Raw genomic sequence first — 21616 nt, forward strand, 5'->3', positions numbered from 1 at the left:
TGGTCTGTTTATAATTTCTATTTCTTCCTAGTTCAGTCTCGGAAGGTTGTGCTTTTCTAAGAATTTGTCCATTTCTTCCAGGTTGTCCATTTTATTGGCATAGAGTTGCTTGTAGTAATCTCTCATGATCCTTTGTATTTCTGCAGTGTCAGTTGTTACTTCTCCTTTTTCATTTCTAATTCTGTTGATTTGAGTCTTCTCCCTTCTTTTCTTGATGATTCTGGCTAATGGATTATCAATTTTGTTTATCTTCTCAAAGAACCAGCTTTTAGTTTTATTGATCTTTGCTATTGTTTCCTTTATTTCTTTTTCATTTATTTCTAATCTGGTCTTTATGATTTCTTTCCCTTTGCTAACATTGGGGTTTTTTTTTTTTTTTTTTTGATTCTTCTTTCTCTAATTTCTTTAGGTGTAAGGTTAGGTTGATTATTTGAGATTTTTCTTGTTTCTTGAGGCAGGATTGTATTGCTATAAACTTCCCTCTTAGAACTGCTTTTGCTGCATCCCATAGGTTTTGGGCCATCGTGTTTTCATTGTCATTTTTTTCTAGGTATTTTTTTAATTTCCCGTTTGATTTCTTCAGTGATCTCTTGGTTATTTAGTAGTGTATTGTTTAGCCTCCATGTGTTTGTATTTTTTACAGATTTTTTCCTGTAATTGATATCTAGTCTCATAGCATTGTGGTCGGAAAAGGTACTTGATATGATTTCAGTTTTCTTAAATTTACTGAGGCTTGACTTGTGACCCAAGATATGATCTATCCTGGAGAATGTTCCATGAGCACTTGAGAAGAAAGTGTATTCTGTTGTTTTTGGATGGAATGTCATATAAATATCAATTAAGTCCATCTTGTTTAATGTGTTATTTAAAGCTTGTGTTTCCTTATTTATTTTCATTTTGGATGATCTGTCCTTTGGTGAAAGTGGGGTGTTAACATCTCCTACTATGATTGTGTTACTGTTGATTTCCCCTTTTATGGCTGTTAGCATTTGCCTTAAGTTGAGGTGCTCCTATGTTGGGTGCATAAATATTTACAATTGTTATATCTTCTTCTTGGATTGATCATTTGATCATTATGTAGTGTCCTTCTTTGTCTCTTGTAATAGTCTTTATTTTAAAGTGTATTTTGTCTGATATGGTAATTGCTACTCCAGCTTTCTTTGGATTTCCATTTTAATGGAATATCTTTTTCCATCCCCTCACTTCAGTCTGTGTGTTTCCCTAGGTCTGAAGTGGGTCTCCTGTGGACAGCATATATATGCATCTTGCTTTTGTACCCATTCAGCGAGTCTGTATCTTTTGGTTGGAGCATTTAAACCATTTACATTTAAGGTAATTATCAATATGTATGTTCCTATTACCAGTTTCTTAATTTCTTTGGGTTTGTTATTGTAGGTCTTTTCCTTCCTTTGTGTTTCCTGCCTAGAGAAGTTCCTTTAGCATTTGTTGTAAAGCTGGATTGGTGGTGCTGAATTCTCTTAGCTTTTGCTTGTCTGTAAAGGTTTTAATTCCTCCATGGAATCTGAATGAGATCCTGCTGGGTAGACTAATCTTGGTATAGGTTTTTCCCTTTTGTCACTTTAAATATGTCCTGCCACTCCCTCTGGCTTTCAGAGTGTCTGCTGAAAGATCAGTTGTTAACCTTATGGGGATTCCCTTGTATGTTATTTGTTGCTTTTCCCTTGCTGCTTTCAATATTTTTTCTTTGTATTTAATTTTTGACAGTTTGATTAATATGTGTCTTGGCATGTTTCTCCTTGGATTTATCCTGTATGGGACTGTCTCTGTTTCCTGCACTTGATCGACTATTTCCTTTCTCATATTAGGGAAGTTTTCAACTATAATCTCTTCAAATATTTTCTCAGTCCCTTTCTTTTTCTCTTCCTCTTCTGGGACCCCTATAATTCAAATGTTGGTGTGTTTAATGTTGTCCCAGAGGTCTCTGAGACTGTCCTCAATTCTTTTCATTCTTTTTTCTTTATTCTGCTCTGCAGTAGTTATTTCCAGTATTTTATCTTCCAGGTCACTTATCCATTCTTCTGCCTCAGTTATTCTGCTGTTGGTTCCTTCTAGAAAATTTTTAATTTCATTTATTGTGTTGTTCATCATTGTTTGTTTGCTCTTTAGTTCTTCTAGTTCCTTGTTAAACATTTCTTGTGTTTTCTCCATTCTATTTCCAAGATTTTGGATCATCTTTACTATCATTACTCTGAATTCTTTTTCAGGTAGACTGCCTATTTCCTCTTCATTTATTTGGCCTGGTAGGTTTTTACCTTGCTCCTTCAACTGCTCCGTATTTCTCTGTCATCTCATTTTGCTTAACTTACTGTGTTTGGGGTCTCCTTTTTGCAGGCTGCAGGTTCATAGTACCTGTTGTTTTTGGTGTCTGCCCCCAGTGGGTAAGGTTGGTTCAGTGGGTTGTGTAGGCATCCTGGTGCAGGGGACTGGTGCCTGTGTTCTGGTGGGTGGGGCTGGATCTTGTCTTTCTGGTGGGCAGTACCTTGTCTGGTGGTGTGTTTTGGAGTGTCTGTGAACTTATGATTTTAGGCAGTCTGTCTGTTAATGGGTGGGGTTGTGTTGCTATCTTGCTAGTTGTTTCACATGGGGTGTCCAGCACTGGAGCTTGCTGGTCGTTGAGTGGAGCTGGATCTTAATGTTGAGATGGAGATCTCTGGGAGAGCTTTCACCAATTGATATTATGTGGGCCCGGGAGGTCTCTGGTGGTCCAGTGTCCTGAACTCGGCTCTCCCACCTCTGAGGCTTTGGCCTGACACCCAGCAGGAGTACAAAGACTCTGTCAGCCATACGGGTCAGAAGAAAAGGGAGAAAAATAAATAAATAAAATAAAATGAAATAAAATAAGGTTTTTAAAATAAAAAAATTATTAAACTAAAAAATAAAAAAAGTAATTAAAAAAATAGAGCAACAAAACCAATAAACAAATCCACCAATGATAACAAGCCCTAAAAACTAAACTAAGAGAAACATATAAATTAGAAATTAGTCGCATACAGCAAACCCAAAGTCTACAGTTGCTCCCAAAGTCCACTGCCTCAATTTTGGGATGATTTGTTATCTATTCAGGAATTCCACAGATGCAGGGTACATCAAGTTGACTGTGGAGATTTAATCTGCTGCTCCTGAGGCTGCATGGAGGAATTTCCCTTTCTCTTCTTTGTGCACACAGCTCCTGGAGTTCAGCTTTGGATTTGGCCCCGCCTTTTCATGTAAGTTGCCCTGTGGCGTCTGTTCTTCACCCAGACGGGAGGGGGTTAAAGGAGAGGCTGATTAGGGGGCTCTGGCTCACTCAGGCTGGTGGTGGGAGGAGGGAGGGGTATGGAATGCGGGGCGAGCCTGTGGCAGCAGAGTCTGGCCTGATATTGCCGACAGCCTGAGGTGTGCCATGTGTTCTCCTGAGGAAGCTGTCCCTGGATCACGGGACCCTGGCAGTGGCGGGCTGCACAGGATCCCGGGAGGGGAGGTGTGGATAGTGACCTGTGCTTGCACACAGGCTTCTTGGTGGCTGCAGCAGCAGCCTTAGCATTTTCATGCCTGTCTCTGGTGTCCGCGCTGATAGCCGCGACTCGTGCCCATCTCAGGAGCTTGTTTAGGCGGTGTTCTGCCTTCTGTGTGCAGACTAGGAAGGAATCCCCTCTCCTCACGCACCCCGAAACAATGGTCTCTTGACTCTTAGGCAGTTCCAGACTTTTTCCCGGACTCCCTCCCGACTAGCTGTGGCGCACTAGCCCCCTTCAGGCTGTGTTCATGCAGCCAACCCCAGTCCTCTTCCTGAGATCTGACCTCTGAAGCCCGAGCCTCAGCTCCCAGCCCCCACCTGCCCCAGCGGGGGAGCAGAGAAGCGTCTCAGGCGGTGAGTGCTGGTCGGCACCGATGCTCTGTGCAGGAATCTCTCTGCTTTGCCCTCTGCACCCCTGTTGCTGTGCTCTCCTATCTGGCTCCAAAGCTTCCCCCCCACCCACCTGTCTCCACCAGTGAAGGGGCTTCCTATTGTGTGGAAACTTTTCCTCCTTCACAGCTCCCTCCCAGTGGTGCATGTTCCGTCCCTATTCTTTTGTCTCTGTTTTTTTTGTTTTTTCTTTTGCCCTACCCAGGTACTTGGGAGTTTCTTGCCTTTTGGGAAGTCTGAGGTCTTCTGCCAGCATTCAGTAGGTGTTCTGTAGGAGTTGTTCCACATGTAGATGTATTTTTGATGTATATGTGGGGAGGAAGGTGATCTCCACGTCTTACTCCTCTGCCATCTTGAAGGTCCTCCAGGAGCACATTTCTTAATAAAATTCTTCTAGGGAAGTCTGGGAGTTGTTATTCTCAAAGTTTTCAGGCACACAATATAACAGGAAGACATGAGGAGATTATCCCAAGATAACTAAAGAAGAGTTAGAGAAGGGAAAGAGGCCGGTGTTCAAGAGCATTAATGTGGAGGCACAGGGAAATTTGCCTGGGGTGAATTAAATGAGCTGTGGGAAAATGGAATGAAAATGGCAGCATAGTACAATGGGACCTGTCTTGATACCCAGTAATTGAGGGGGATGAAAAGATATGAAAATAAATGAGACTGTGAGTAAGGGGCAGAAGAATTTTCAGAGTGTGACCAACATTCCACATAAATCACCTCTCATTCAGATGTAGGAGATTTTTACCTTACATGGAAAAACAAATATCCCAAGAGAACCACAGGAGATCTGTGACTTCTATGTAAATGATACCTTTTCACTCCTCAGCTAACATGCTATGAAAATGGAATCTTGAAAAATACCGGAAAAAAGCAAACCACATAAACCCAGTTTCATCAGACATTCAAAGACACACACATGCTAATTCTCATGGTTTGGACTGGGCACTGATCAGCCTTTGTCCTATTTGATAACTGCCTTGGCAGATGGGATAATGTCACTCTTTATCTCAAAAAGTTAAAATTCAATGTACAGAGAGGCATTCAAGGGCCTGCATGACTTCGCTTCAGGGCACTTTTTTCTCCTCACCTTCTACACCTTATCTCTCCACAAACCCATATTCCAGCTTTATGCCTGCTGCTTCTCCTCAGACAGTAATTTTTCTCCCTACTGCCTTCTCCCTTGGGGTCTCATACTCCCCCAGTGTTTTAATACGCAGTGTCACCTCTCTGCCCAAGATTCCCACAAGCTTCAGTGTCACTCCTGAACTCTGGCTCCATGTTTCCCAATGCCTGGTGGATTTCACCTGGATGTCCAATATAGCTTTTAAGATGCCCAGTATGAAACTGACCTGATCATCATATTTTCTAGCTCTTAAACTGCCTTTTCTGCTTCCTTGAATGGTACCATCCCCTCAGACACTCGGGCCTGCAACTTTGAAGGTGTGACTCTTTGTTGCCACTCATATCCAATTAATTGCCAAGTCCTACTGACCTGGTCACCGCAATGTTTCTTGACTCTTTCTTCTTTTTATTAGTGACAGTAGCTATAACTTCAACTCTGTCCACTGTCTTTCTCTTCTAATCGTGTTTACGTGCTGCTGCCAAAAAAACCATCTTAAATGGATTCTGCTTCTCTGTGCTATTCCACTGTTCAAAAATGTCAATGGACCTCTAGTGTCAAGTATTCACTTTCCTTAGCCTCATGTCAAAGATCCTGTGATATCTCAACCGAACTTACTTTTCAGACTTGGATCTTCTCTTTCCTTTCATGCTGTGACTAAAGAGAACTCCTGAAGATATCCTGACTGTGCCTTATACTTTCCACCTCCAAGTAGTTCATTCTGTTCTTTTGCTTGGAATGTCCATTCTTCTTTCCTTGATGCACATGTCCAAATTCCAAGTCTTCTTCAAGAATAAGCACACATTTTATCTTATTAATTAAGCCTTCCCTTGAAGGTGATCACACTTTCCTTGAACTTTTACATATTTGTTTCTGAACTTTGGCATGCTTATAACTTTATTTTTTGTAGTTCTACTTTTAGTTTTTTGAGGACCTCCAGACTGTTTTCATAGTGGCTGTACTAATTTTCAATCCTACGAACACTTATAACTTTCTAAGTTATTTCTCCTTGTGTTTTTATCTTTTTTATCTTTTCTCCCCTACTTGACTTATTCACTTCTGAATTTCTCCACATCATTTAGTGTAAAAAAAGGATAGAGTCACTCAAAGATTTGAGCATTGGTAGGAGAGAAAAGAGCTCATGTGAGTGAGTGGAATATACTTAAGAATGAATGCTGAGTGACTGAAAGGGTATGGAAATTATTTTGATCATACCTCTCCATGGGAAGGTGAGGACATTATGTCATCTGCATAATACCATACATCTGGATGAAAACTGAACAATTCTGTCACCAACATTATTTGCCAAAAGCCCAGATGTCGAGCATTGCTTAATCAAATAATCTGGGTGTCTTTATATGAAAAAAAAAAAGTGAGAGACTTTAATATAGAAACAAGATTAGGAAAGAGAAATACATTTTTGGGAACCTTAGTGGATCTTCATTTATTATCTAAAGTTGAAAATGTTTTAGATTTAGGCTTGTCCCACTTCTTTAAGACCTTACTAGATGTAACACAAAGTTGACATTGTCCATTTCCTCTCACTCTGTCCTGTGGGCTGTGTTAGATTATAAAAATGTCACCTTTTTATTCTGGTGGAGTTGGGGTTGGAATGGTTGTTTCTTTTTGTTTAAAAAAACTTTTACTTCTGTTTTTCTTTATGCATTCTTTCTAATCCCTAAAATAATCATTACTTCAGGTTTCTCATGTGTAACATCCATAACAATTTTGGTAATCTTTGGTTCTGATTAATGAAACTCTAGTCAGTATTGTGTTCATCTTTTTACGTACAATAATGGTCTGGAATCTTCACAACAACAGGCATATATATTAGATTGTTTCTTATACTAGATTGGATTGAATGGTTTCCAAGTCTAGTTTGTAATTTAAGCATCACATTGCAAGACTCTTGCAAGAAAATTCGAGTAAGTTTCTTTTAAGATGGTGAACCTTTGGGAGATCTATAGGCCTCTTGGGGCAAAGAATAAATAGAGGCTGCTAATACCAGTGCAGTGTGAATGCTGAAGCATCACCAAAATCTCTCTTCAGGATAACACATGTATTTATACTACAGAACTTATTTGTGTTCACTAAACTCCAGCTGATAACCTAAAGTCCTGAGTGCACAATAAGAAGTGATGCAATTCATTGCCTAGTCAATGACCCATTGTTTGTTGAATCTTTTCATGAGGTTCACGCCTCTTACGAGGAGGTTTTCAGTATATGGGTCAAATTTCTCATGTTCATTTGTTTGCAAAACAGACCATATCTTAATCCAAACCATTTATGAAAATCCTCTAAAGCTGCCACCAGCCTTCTGGGCCACTCCATCATTTAACAAAGACAGTTGTAAATGTCCTATTTGTTCATGCTCTATGTAATTAATTTTAAATGTTCGATAAAAATATGTAGTAAATGGTTCAATACCATGAGATTTGATGTGAAAAGGGATATTTGAAAAGGCATGGTGAATGTTTCACTGTTTGAAACGCTCAGCTTAGCTCAAGTTGCTTTAAACACATTGTGTCCTGGGGATGCCCACTGAATTGCAGCTTTCTCCAGTCTCTCCTAGATGGGTCTTACACATTGGTATACACTTCTGCTCTGGATCTGCATTCTGCTCCCCATTGGGACTGTAGTACTCCCTGGAGTCCTATTCTAATTGCTTTGAGCCCTGACAACCCCCTCCTCTCTACTCCCACCAGGTTGGACCAAGTTCTCCATACTCCCAGTCACAAAAGAGGTCTTGTTTCAATCCAGAGAGAACATAGACATGGCTGTCCTTACTCAAGTATCACCACTGCTTTACCTGCTTACCTGAACTTCACCCCCTTCCTCCCTTCTACCCTTACAGTCAGATGTCTAGGATATCAAAGGAGGCCTAGAATAGATACAATTTTCTTGAATGTTCTTGGACGTTGTAATGTGACTGCTGGCACACTCCTCCAACCCCAAGGTGATCAGTTTTCCTTACTCTATAAGGACACCCTGTTCCTAGCTAACCTTGCCACCTCAGTTAGCTCAGTACTCCTTGTCTATACCCATTGAGTTTTCTAGCATCCGACTCTGAGTGCTTATGATAAAATGTTAGTTCTTTCCATTTTACAATTTTTCATGGTGAAAAAAAGTTTCTTTACAATTTAAAATATGGACCTTACTATTTATTTCCATTAATTCCCAAGAGAAGTAATTAATTCATTTTGAAGTTTACTTTAGGTGAAAATACTTTGTAAGACTATTCCCTGATAGCTATTCTGCCAGATGGTTAACTAACAAAGGAAAAACTGCACAAATAGATGTTTCTACCAGAAGGACTTTCTCTGGAACAAACATCTCCTAAAAGCATCCCTCACTCTTTTTGTTTCATTTAATAAAACAATGAAATATTTAGTGCATCCAGGCAACAGGCTTTTTTGGACTAGTCTCTATGGATGGTTCAGAGAATATTCTTCTGTTAGATGAAAGAATATAGACATACTACAGCATAAAATACAATATATGGAGTTAAAATTGACAATTAGGAAATCTAGAGTTAAAAGAAGTATTACCTTAGGGTCATGTATTCCAGAAAGCTCTTCATAGATCTTCTCACCTACCATGACAGCAGCCAAATTCGCTGTATATGTAGAAAGGCAAAACATACAGAAAATGGCCCAAAGGTTCATCAGAAACCTTCCAGTCCAGCATTTTGGGGGTTTGATGGCTGCTGTTCTACCAAACAAGAGGGCATAACAGACATTCAAGGCTGAAGAGAAGGAGAAAACTTTACTTCTGTTCCGCCCCTTGGGAGTCATACCAAAGGGGCTCTTCCATTCATAGAGAGTGAGGAAGATGGCAGTGATGTGCAGAGCCACAAAAATCCCCAGCCACATTGTCCAATGGAGTGGCCACATGAAGGCTCCAATGGGAGCTGCTGTGTCTCGGGTCCTCACTAAGATGCCCAAGCTGGTGGAGAAGAAAGGACTGGTGAAATCTATCACCTGGCTTCGTGCAGTATTGATGCTGAAGGAAGTGACTGCCATGTGGGCTGACCCACTGAGGAGTTCACCCACCAGCCCAGTCCAGTGCCCATTTTTCCAGGCTCCATATTTGCCATCCCCAACAATATAGAGATCAAAGTCAAAGTTCATGTCTTCTGCTAGCTTTTCCAGCAGATCAATGCAATATCCATAGCAGCACTTCTTGAATTTGATGGGCACTGTATCATTACTGCTATGAAGGCTGCTAAAAAGGCTGTCCAGTATGGAAGAATCATTAGTCATGGGGTCTAGACAGAGTTGGCCAGCAGGGCACAAGCCTTCATCATCTACCTCCCGTGTGAAGACAAATGGATGTTCGATCAAAGTAACCACTCGCAAGTGTAGCTTACTTGGGTGTTGGAAGTGGGTTTTGTGCCTCTGGGCTTGCTCTGGCCATATTCCATAGTCCATGATAATCTTCCCCTGCTGCCAGCTGCCCAAGCGTGTCCACATTGGCTTTCCCAGGGGGTCATGTTGCAGATTCCAGATGAAAAAGTTGTTTTCTGAGCTGATGATAGTGGAACCTTTTACTTTGATGGAACCACTGAGGCCTCTGAAAGTGGTGTTGGCTAGAAACCTACCAAAGAGGAGCAAAGGCAAAAAGGGAGGAAGAGAGGTGAGGCCAAAGTCCGGAAGCGGTGCTCATCTTTTCTTCTCTGTCTTAATAAGAAGAAACTCTATTTTTTTTCAAAAGGCACTGCCTGTAATTACTTTAGGAATTAATAAGCTGGACTCTTTCTAGGACAAGAGTCCCTATTTCATTGAGCAAATGAGATCTCAACCTCAGGTTCTAACACCTGGGCTGGGTGCTTGACTTGTGGTCTTACTCCAAATCTTTATTCCTAGTTAAGGAATGTGTTAATTGTTTTCTGTTGTAAATGGTTAATTATATATTCTTACAAATTTCCAAGCTATGAAGGTTCTCAGCATCTTTAACATGTCTCATTTCTACTGCTCACCACATTCAATTGCAAATAAATCAGCTCAATAAATATATTATCTTTGGTGCAAGGAATAAGTTATAATACATATGTATATACTTTTATGATTGCTTAAAATTACATTCATAATTCTAGAAAATAGCCAAATCTTGTTATCAGTGTTTAGCGTGGAAACAATCGACATGTCTGTCAGCATGAGGCCAGTCTAAGCTGCGTGTTGGATACCATCCATGGAATAAAGAAAAAGATGATAAATAGACTTGCAGTTCCCAGGACAGCCTCAGGCTAACCTCCCTCTAAGTCATTAGAGAAAAACAGTTGGCTCTGGCTCTAGAGAGAGCTTCTGCCAGAAGTCAAAGAAAGGAAAATTACCAACTGAATGATATACTGATTCCTAACCCTGGGAACCAGGGCACTGTCAGTATATGTTCTGCTATGGACAAGGCAGGGAAATGCTTGGTCAGTCTCTGTTTTTCTTGAGTTTGGGAAGATAAGACAATAAGAGGTAATATATGAGCTCGAGGCACCTCTGTACTGTTTTTTTTTTTTTTTCAGTACGCGGGCCTCTCACTACTGTGGCCTCTCCCGCCGCGGAGCACAGGCTCCTCCGCGGCATGCGGGATCCCCCCGGACCGGGGCACGAACCCATGTCCCCTGCACCGGCAGGCGGACTCCCAACCACTGCGCCACCAGGGAAGCCCCCTCTGTACTCTTAATTATGGCCTTGTGTCAGAAATAAAGCCCACATTTTGACATCAAACACACCTGTGTTAGAATATTGGTCCACCCACCTTCTAGTATTGTCCTTGGACACAAATTTACTGAACTCTAAGCTTCAGTTTTGTCATCAGCAAAATGGGGGAGGTTATTACATTTTTATTTTTAAATTATTTCTACTGCAAGGGTTAGAAATAATGCATGTGAAGTACATACCACACCTTTTGACATAGAACAGATGTTCCAGATATGGTAATTATTATTTAATGTCATTCAAATTTTTTCAGTCAAGGCTGTCCCAGGTCACTTTTCCTAGTCTTTTAATAGAACTTTTCTAGTTGGAGGCACAAAGTACTGCATTATGATAAACTCATAGAGGCTACTCAAGACTTATTTCAAATTAAAAGAAATTAAATTGAAATGTGGACTGTTACATAGAAGATTTTTATGAGGAGTTGGATGATACAGAATGTGTTTCTTCATGAAACACATTCATCCATTGCTTGCCACAAACATTACTCTGTAATTTATAAATGCAAATACCAGTAGTAAGAAGTTGTGCTGCCATAGAAGAAACAGAAAAATCAGAAAGTGTGAAGAATATCCTAATTTTCATTACAGATATAAATGTAAATCACATTTGAAGATGCTACTGTCACTAAATGCAATGAAACTGCTCATTTTGGTAGATTGCATATAATAGTAATTATTCATGTTAGCTCTCCCCAGTGGGACTCTACCACTTAAAATGAATTCTGTTTAGCAACAAGTAATGAAGTCTCAGTTATCTTAGACTTTCAAACAGTTTTCTGCTTCTTTAGGGAAGTAGGGAACCAAATCATTAAAATATACAGATTAATCAACTGATAATTACCTAGGTACTATAATAGAAGGGTGACTACAACTGTGTTTCTGATGAGCAATTTACTGTTAGATTTGTTAAGACACACACACACACACACACACACACACACACACACACACTGACATAGCCTAGGGAATAAAACAGTTATTAGTAAATAATTTTATTTGGTCAATTTAGTGATCAGGAAAGTAAAGTTAAAGTTGTAGAAAGAGAAGCCCTTCATTATTTTAAGAATAGTTGGGGCTTAATGATTATAGACTTTTAACTGGATGGACCTACGAAGGACTACCACTGAGTAAATATATACTAAAATCATCTCAGAAAAGCGGTCTTCAGGAATCTTTTAGAGATTATATAACTCCCTCATTCCAGTAAAACCTATTCCTTATTATCGATGTTAAATAGCATTCAGCATGGCCATGACTAAAGAACAATGCTCAGTTGTCTTTGAGGCACTCATCTATCACAGAAAGACATATCAGTCAGGATCTAAATGTCTTTCATTTTCCCAGATTGGAAAATCCAGTGTTTGTTTCACTATGCAGTTGGCACCAAGAAATTGGGTCTCAGAGAATCCCCATTAATGATGGATTACTTTTATTTTCAGTTTTACAGAGAGGATAAGTTAAAAATCTCATTAATAGCTTTAGTTATTATCACCTTCACTATGTATTCTTTGTAATGGAATGACAATGCATAGCCAAGTTTGAATATTCACTATGTTAGCTAAAAGATTACAGTGTTGAAATCTTGCTTTTGCTTGAAGTGATTTCTACCATGTTCCTTTTTATCTTGCCCTGGACTCTTCTTGGATGAACAAGAAAAAGGAAAATCAGGAATAATTTTATTGGCAAGATAAACTGATACAAATACCAGACACTGTTCTTAGTATGAGTTATAGAGATGAAAGACACACTCATTGTTCTCAAGGAGCTCAAAGTCTAGTGATGGGGAGAAAGAAAAGCGAACAGGCAATTCTAAACCAGTGTAATAAGCATCCTGATGGAGGTAGAATTGGGTGCCATTGGAACAGAAAGCAAGGGCACCCACAATCTAGGGGTGACAAGGAAGGCTTCTGAGAGGAGCAGGTGCGAGAGCTGAGTCTTGAAGAAGGAGTTACAGTTAACCAGGAAGAGAAGCTGGGGCTTGGTGCTGTCAGCACAGGGAGATGCATGTGCAAAAGCCAGAGACAGAGAGAGCAAGCTGCATGATGGTAAGTGGTGAGAAATAAGCCTGGAGATGAGGGTGAGAAGTGAGTTACAAAAGGACTGAGGCCACGATGAAGCTAATGGAGAGCCATCGAGAGAATTTTTCTGAGGAGGGACAGGATCATCAGATTTGATTTTAGAAAGATTTTGTTTTCCTGCTAGCTATATAGGAAATGGTTTGGAAGGAGAAGGTGGCTGAGCACAGTTTCAGCTGTGAGGAATAATGCTCCTTTCCGCCTCTTGCTTCCTCTCTTCCTCTCTCTCTGCCTGTTTCACAAGGGCCTTAAGGTGACAAGGGCTAAGGTAATAGCAGAAGTGGAAAAAATGGCAAAATCAAGAGATACATAGTTTCAGAAAGAAAAGTAGTGATATTGAGAGGGTCAAATGCACATGATTGCATTTAATTCACAAACTGTATTAAGAATGTGTAAAACTCGGCTTGATGGAAGGTCATATAAATAAGACCTGGAGTATTTAAGTTGATTATGAGCTAAATGTAAGCCCACAGAGCACTGTGGGAAAAAAAAGAGAGAAAAGTAATCTTAAATTCTTTTAATAGTAGTTTAGAGCCTGGGTCACAGGGACCAATAATAATACCACTACATTCTGTGCTGATCATACTACTTCTCCAGCCTAGCTATGAATTCTCAATAAATCTTCCAGTTCAAATATCATGAGGAAAGGTAGGAGGTGGAAAATTTAACAAGGGGTGGTAAGTATAACAATCTGATTGGACAGCAGAGTAGAAACATATTCAGGTTGCAACTGAACTCTAGAGGCTTTGCATGTCCATTTTATGAGGCTGGATTTTATTTAACAGGAAAAGGGGAGCCATGAAGATTTCGAAGTAGAGTAATGATGTAACCATAAGTCTGCATTGGTAATACTGCTCTGGCAACAGGTACAATGTGTCTATAGGAAGGAAGAGATAGTGACCAGGAGACCACTTCGAAGACTAGTACAATAGCTCTGTCATGGTATGATAAGGGTCTGAATCGCACTGCATGAGTGAGAATCTGGTTTAGCACTGTGCCTTGTGCATAGTGAGTGTTTAACAAAGCAGTTCAGGTATACATCTTTCTTATCAGCAGATCTCCCAAGATACCACTCTGCTTGAAAGGATAAAGGTCATTGGTTAATCTGCTTGGAGGTAACTTATTACTTCAGTAAAATTCCCAATTATGTCACTAACTAAGAATATGTGTTGATTTGAATAGGAGCTGAGATAAAATCTGAACTTTTCAAATTATGTAAAAAATGTTTTTGAGACAGTTCACAAATATAAGCAAGATCAGTGTTTAATGTATTTAATATATTTTAGAAGCCACATTTGCACACAAAACTTGACTTACTAATTAAAATATTTTCTTATGCATTAAAATAAATGAACAAAGATGTTAACAAAGCATCACCCAATCAATCATTTATTCATTCCATAATACTCACTTTTACCAGGCACTATTCCAGATTCTGGGGGATATAGTAGTGAACAAAACTCTATGTAGCTTTTAGTCTATCGAGGGAACAGAATATGATAAGTAGGGAATATGAATGGGATGTTAGTGCTAAGTGCAAAGGAGAAAAAATAAAGCAGAGTAAGGAGATAAGATGTGTCAGGGTTGATGGCAGTAGGGTGGAATTTTAGATTAGAGAGGCCAGGAGAAGGTGATATTTGAGTAAAGGGTTGAAGAAAGGGAAGGAGCTGACCAAGAGGATATCTGGGTAAAGAGCATTCCCTGTATAGGGAGCAAGGAGTCCAGTGTCCTTGAGTATGACTGTACCGGGTATGTTTGAGAAATAGCTAAGGGAGGGAGGGGCAGGAGAGTTAAAGATGAGGTCAGAAAAAACTTATGGGGAGTGGGAGGTGGGGAAAATAGGATTTTGTAGGTCACCGTAAGGACTTTGTTTCTTCTCTACGTGAGATGGAGAGCCACTGGTAGGTTTTGAGCAGAGAAGTGATAAGATATGACCTACATTTTATTTATTTATTTTTTTTTGCGGTACGCGGGCCTCTCACTGTTGTGGCCTCTCCCGTTGCGGAGCACAGGCTCTGGACGCGCAGGCTCAGTGGCCATGGCTCACGGGGCCCAGCCGCTCTGCGGCATGTGGGATCTTCCCAGACCGGGGCACGAACCCGTGTCCCCTGCATCGGCAGGCAGACTCTCAACCACTGCGTCACCAGGGAAGCCCATGACCTACATTTTAACAGGCTCGTCTCAGTGTTGTGTTGAGAATGGACTACAGAGAGACAAGAGCAGAAGCAGAAAGACCAGTTAGGAGGCTGTTTCAAATACCAGACAAAAGTTGATGATGGTTTAGACTGAGGTAGTAGCAGTGGAGGTGAGAAGAATTAGTTGGATCTTGATAAATTTTGAAGCTGCCACTGACAGGATTTGCTGATGGCTCATATAGTTGCTAGGAAAAGGAAACATAAGGATGACACCAAAGTTTTTTCCCTGAGCGATTGGAAGGATGGAGTTGTCATTAATTAAGATAAAGAAAACTGTAGAAGAATCAGGTTGTGAGGTGGGTGAGAACCACCAGGAGTACAGTTTTGCTAATGTTAATTTTGAGATAATTCATAGATATCCAAATGTAGTTGTCAAGTAGGTAGGTGGTGATCTTCCAGAGTTCACGAAGTAGGTCTGGACTGGAGGTACAGTTTGGGAGCCAAAAGTCTATATAGGGTATTTAAGGAGATCATAATGGTAATTGTAGATGAGAAGAAGTTCAAGGAGTGAGTCCAGGGCACTTCAACATTTGGAGGTGTTGCAGGTGAGGAAGAACTAGCAAAGGAAACTGGGAAGTAACCAGAGACATAAAGCGGGCTGTGTTGTGTTCTAGAAGCCAAGTAAAAAGGATTTTTCGAGGAGGGGACACTTATCAGCTGTGTCAATGCTTCTAACAGCTCAAATGCAATGAGGACTGAGAACTGACCGTTCGCTTTAGAAACATGTAGGCCACTGGTGACTTCATGAGAGTAAGTTCAGTGAAGTATTGGAGCCTAATGTTTCAAGAGAAAATGGAAAGAGAGAAACTGGAGATAACTCTTCAGAGAGTTATGCTATAAAGAGGACAAAAATGGAATAGTGGTGGAGAGGAAAAATTAAGTACATATATAAATATAAGTATATATATATGTGCAGGCTTTTATGATGATGGGAATGATCTAGTAAAAATAGAAAAATTGTTGATGTAGGATAGAAGAGAGAGAATTCCTGGGACAGTTCCCTTGAGGGGCAAAAGGGATTGTGCTCTAAGGTGCAAGAGGGGGTGATGCTCTTTGCTGTGACAAAAGAGGAGCATGGACATGAGAGAAGGCAGAGAGAATACAGGGTCCAGAGGCAAGTAGGTGGGTGGATATGGACAAGAGAGCTTGTGGAAGTTCTCTCTTGATTGCTTTAACTCATTTAGGGCATTTAAAAAGTAAATTATAGAGCTCATTATACTCTCCCCCTTATAATTCATTTGAGAGAAGGTTTATTGTATTACTCTCAAAATGAGACCGAAGGCACTCTTAAAAATGCAGAAAGCAAATAACTTTCATAAGAAATGTATTAGATCAATTCCAACTAAAATGTTTATTGTTTTGTTTTCCCATTTGAGTTTGCAAGAGTAAGTTGTAAAACTACCTGGGCCTACCACTTTCTAAAAAATTGTAATTTTTCAATCACTTTTTCAATCTCTTCTATTAAACTTTCTATTTCTCTGGGTCCATCTTGACGAATGATATCCTCCTAAGAATTTGTTGCTATGGAACTGTATATAATATCATTTATACTAATCTTAGGATTTCTTCTAATTAATTAACTTGGGTTTTGTTAATTCCTTCTTTCTAGATCTCCTCCCACCTCTCTCTTTTCTGGATTGTTGGAAGATGAAATATTTGTGTTCATATATTCTTTAATAATAGAATGTTAACTGCAGTATTTATCTTAATTTATTGGCTTAATTACAAATTCATGTATTATTTTTACTTTTTAAAAACTTGCTCTAAAATTTACTAAAGTTAAATAAAAATCTCCTACTGTAAATAATGTTACCATGTTCTTAAAGATTTTAAGACCTGTTGCCCCTGATTTTTCTTCTTATTCAGCATATAAAGTTTTACTAATCTTATGTTTTTATATTCATTATAAATTTGTTATCTTTTCTTATCTTGAACTAGTTCTATCATAATCCCGTTTTTTCCAGTCTTCATTTTGGAGATGTATGAATCTACTTTTGCGTTGTCTAAATGCATCATCATCCTTATGTGTCTTCTTCCATGCCCAGTTGTTTATAAGTCATATATTCATTTCTACTTTGATCTTTTCTTCACGCATCAGCTTGTCTCTTTGCATGTCTATTTCTCTCATTTGTTTTTCATTTCTTTTAAAATTGCCCTCTTATCTTTGCTTTTTCCCCCTGTTATAGTTGCCTTCCATTAACCATATCTGTATCTGGGAATATCTGTTTTGCTCTATAAATCCTTAAAATTTATTTTTCCCTTTGGGGAAAATTGTATCTTCAGTCCAGACCTCCTTCCTGAACTCTGGAAGATCACCACCTACCTACTTGACAACTGCATTTGGATATCTATGAATTATCTCAAAGTTAACATTAGCAAAATTGAATTCCTGGTGGTTCTCACCCACCTCACAACCTGATTCTTCTACAGTTTTCTTTATCTGAATTAATGGCAACTCCATCCTTCCAGTTGCTCAGGGCAAAAGTTTTGGTGTCATCCTTATGTTTCCTTTTCCTAGCAACCACCTAATTGCGGCCAATTAACTCCATCTTTGACTTTTTAGACTGTAAGATCCTCAGCGGCATGGATTTTGACATTCTCCACATTCTGAGAGCAGTCTCTTCCGTACAGTTGCTGTGAGGAATGAACAAATCCTCCTTTTCCCACTGCTCTGCTTCATAACACTGCAGGCTGTCCAGCTGAGACTTCAGCATTCATCTAAGCATCTGTCACACTGAGTCATCTTTGGATCTTAGGCACAACATGGTACCTGGACAGTATAACTGCTCAGTGATGTTTGTGGGATAAATGCAGTTAAACACATGTTTCCTGCTCAAATCAGACATGGGTTTCTTCAAGAGCACTTCCTCACATTGCCAGAAGAATGGGACTCAATCAGCCAGGAAGTATTGATATTGTATTTGTAATTTATAGATTATTCAGAGCATTAAAATTCTAATACATTTCTCCCTGAACAATGGAGAGTATCAAAAATAGAAATTAGTTCTATGGGAAGCCTCTCTAACAGTAAGGAATTTAATAGGAATTGGAAATTGCTAAATTTCAATCTTTAAAGCAGAGGGCCCCACATTGTAACCATTGACTATATCCTCTTTTACAACAACTTACAAAGCTCATCTTTTAAAATAGATTTCCATCAGCTAATGAGCAAACAGCAATTTAATAACATATTAAATGTACATACGTACACCCATGGACCTTTGGGGTCTGTTTTGCCAATAAGTGAAACTATAGAGTGGAAGGAGAGCTCTTGTCCTTGACTTTTTTCCCAAGAGGAGAAAAATATGAATACTAATCTTTGTGATTGAGTCATGTTTGAATATACTTCTTGGGCTGTGTGTGTGATGTGATGGGATCACTAAGTCAAAAAATCAGACACATAGACATAGTGCCCTATTTTTCAGCTTTCATGTGGCAGAACTGGCAAGCTGGTACTTCTTTTCCTTCTGTGTTTTTCTCCCACAGTAGTTAGATTTGCACCATATTCTTATGTTGTTTTTCTTTCCTTTCATTTTTTGATATAAACCTTGACTTCTCTCCACAATTATGGCCTGTGCCCATCCCTTGGATGGCTCCTCTTGCTTTGTGTAATATCCAACCTTAATTCCTTCTAGCTCTCTAGATCTGGCTCCAGCACTAGTCCAGGTGCTGATATCCCTTCCCTTAGCATAGCCCTGTCAATGGGACACTATGTAGTATTTGCCACTGGAGGTTGAAGTGGCCCTGGGATAGATCTAGAATTCAGAGTACCTCTTTTTTTTGACATATTTCCAAATTTTATAGTAGATGCATACAAAGTAAAAAGTATTCAACAAAGAATATAATCACAATTTCCACTCAGGCAAATAGAAGCTTGGAAGTTCTCCTAATGTGGGAAATTTCCACAGTTTAAAACCTGCTGGAAGCTAGATTAAGCAAATTTAAGCTGTATTCTTCAAAACAGGGTCCTGAGGGGATACACATCTTTTACTGTTCCTTGTTTGAGGCCCCCATGACTTAGAGAAGATTTTCGACACAGCTCTTGGCATGACTTAAGTGACATAGAGGGATGGGCAAATTCAAAGGATTTAGCCAAATTAGTCCAGTGACAGGAGTTCTTACTGGAAACATCTGGAAACATAGACCTTAACTGTTGTCCTTACGATTCATGACACCGAAGCATGTGTTTTCTAGAAGTACTGACTCCGTGGTAGCCTTGCAGAGAAAGTTAACTTAGGAGTAACAGCTGGACACAGTAGGTCACCCCACAGTAATGGGTTCTCCTTGGGGACCCAAGGAACCAGTGTTAACATCATCCAACCCGTGGCTTTCAGGTTCAATACAACTGCATTTCTTTTGAGTACATGTTGAAATACACAGGCTAACTAGTTTGGCTCAGTAGAGGTCTTTAGGACAAGAACACTTATACATGGGTAATCACACCTCCTGATTTATATAGCTTTTGGCTGAAAGAATATGAATGACAAAGTAATGGGATCCCAATTAAGGAAAGTTTATATTAATTCTGAAAGAGCCTGGAACTTGGATTTAGACAGTTTAAACCTTCCCCTATAAAGTACTAACTGAATGACCTTAGGCATACCACTTAACTTTTCAAGGTAGGAATCCTTATAATTAAGGAAATTAAATTTTCTAAAGATTAAATAACTTTGGCAGGGTTACAATGCCAGTAAATTATTGTAAAGGTGAATGGGAATACCCCAGGTTAGAATTATATCATGCCACCTCAAGTTCTCCTGGAACTCTTCTAGTATCCAGCAATGAGACTGGGAACATCATCAGTTTATACCTTGGGACTTTTGAATGGGTATTTGTTTTAGTCTTTTTTTTCCTGAAGCTTCCTAGTGCCTCATAATACATGGCACATATATGTTCTGGATAATACATGCAGAATCAATAAATAAAGCAACATTTACTATTAATGAAAGGCCAGTGAATCTTGGTATTGCTTGACCATGTAAGCATAAAGATGAACGTAGCCTGGAGGGGAAAGAGTCTCTCTAGCACATTGAACCATTTTTCAAGGACAACTGAGGAGCGGGCCTAACAATGCCGGCTAGTGCCAAAGGATAATCACTAGTAGAATGGGTGTTGTCTCAGTGAGGAATGATAACCAAACTGCTAGGTCAAAAAAAAATGGATAAAAAATATGGGTAAGTGGAGGAGCATATTGTCTCTCTCTGAAAGAACAAAAGAAGGGGGTTGTAAGCTTCCTGGGAGCAGGGCCCCTGTTTTCTATTCTTTGTGTCTCCAGCATTAGCCAAGGTCCTAGCCTAATATAAGTAAGCTTCAACATATGTTTGTGGATGAATAAATGAATTAATCACTGCCCACTTGATACAGAACTGAATTGCAGAAGCTATTCCAAGAAGGAAGGCAAGATTCCATAGATTCTATAGCCTGCTGAGAAGCTAGAATAACTATCAGGACTATGATTAACTAGCTAAAGGGTCAGAGACTTCTTAGGCCAAGGGGACCAAGGTGTCTATCGATGTCTAGGGTCTTGGAATTACTAAAGGAAGGATAACTGCCTTTGACTAGGCTATGAATAAATCAAGGGGCTCTTTCTCCAGAAACATAGATTCATTACCACCCAGGGCCTTCAGATAAGCATGGGCAAATCCTAACCCTAAGAATAGCAGGGAAGTCCTCAAACTCCTATTCATTTTCAACAGAGTCTGGTGTTTAGAATGAGGTAAGGGAGTAAATGTGGGCAAAGCTAAAACAGATTTGGAGAAATAAAAACAAGTTTTTGTATCTTAATGGTTTTTAAAAAATTAGTCGCAAGGATTTTATGCGCTATTACTTTATTTGGTTAATTTGTTACAGGATTATGATTTTATAACTATGTCATGCCTAATGTTCTGCCATTCAAGTGACATCCAGAATGCATACTCCTTAGCTTGGCATGAAAGCTCTGTGTGGCATGCTATCAAATTAACAACTTTTCCAGAATCATGTCAGATTCTCTTCATATGCAATGTACACGCCAACTGTACTAAATTTCTTTCAGGTCTTGGTAAATTTGCATATGCCATTTCCTGTGCCTGTGAGGAAATGTTTGCTCCAAACCAGAAAACTCCTATTCATTTATCAAGATCCAATTCCAGTATTTCTTCCTCATCATCAACTCTCTGAGAAGAGTTAATTATTTCCTCCTCTGTGTATTTGAACATATTTCTATTTTTAAGAATAACGTATCCCTTTGTTTTATAACCATTTACTTACTTTTCAACTCATGCACTAGGCTGTCAGCTCCAAAATGGCAGGATGCAACTTTCATTTTGTCTGCCTCACCCTAGTTCAACAAATAGTCACTGACTGCACAGAAACACCTTTGCACATGTATTTGTGAAGTTATTGCCAAATAATATATCAGATATCATTGCTTCAAAGTAATTAACATTTAATAAAACAACTTGCAAATAAATTGTTAAAGATCACAGTATGAACTTGGCCCCCACGTGGTTTTGTCTACATTTAGTTATGATGGATGTTTGCTCTGGCATGTGGGGACCCAGGAGGAATTAAATCCTTTTTACCTGTTATTACGTCTATGTAGTCTGCCATGAGAAATGATTT

The 21616-nt window shown here is 39.4% G+C and overlaps 1 protein-coding gene across 1 annotated transcript in view; it reads right to left on the reverse strand.

Moving 5' to 3' along the window:
* GRIN3A (glutamate ionotropic receptor NMDA type subunit 3A) overlaps positions 1-21616 on the reverse strand; it is a gene marked incomplete at both ends in the record, with an annotated part of 149437 nt that overhangs the window by 79926 nt on the left and 47895 nt on the right. Inside the window, one exon of the mRNA XM_079926617.1 lies at positions 8582-9629. Coding sequence (XP_079782743.1) covers positions 8582-9629 — 1048 coding nt within the window. The remainder of the gene's footprint in view (positions 1-8581; positions 9630-21616) is intronic.

The sequence above is a fragment of the Stenella coeruleoalba genome (genome assembly GCF_951394435.1).
Source record: "Stenella coeruleoalba genome assembly, chromosome: 7".
Classification (NCBI taxonomy): domain Eukaryota; kingdom Metazoa; phylum Chordata; class Mammalia; order Artiodactyla; family Delphinidae; genus Stenella; species Stenella coeruleoalba.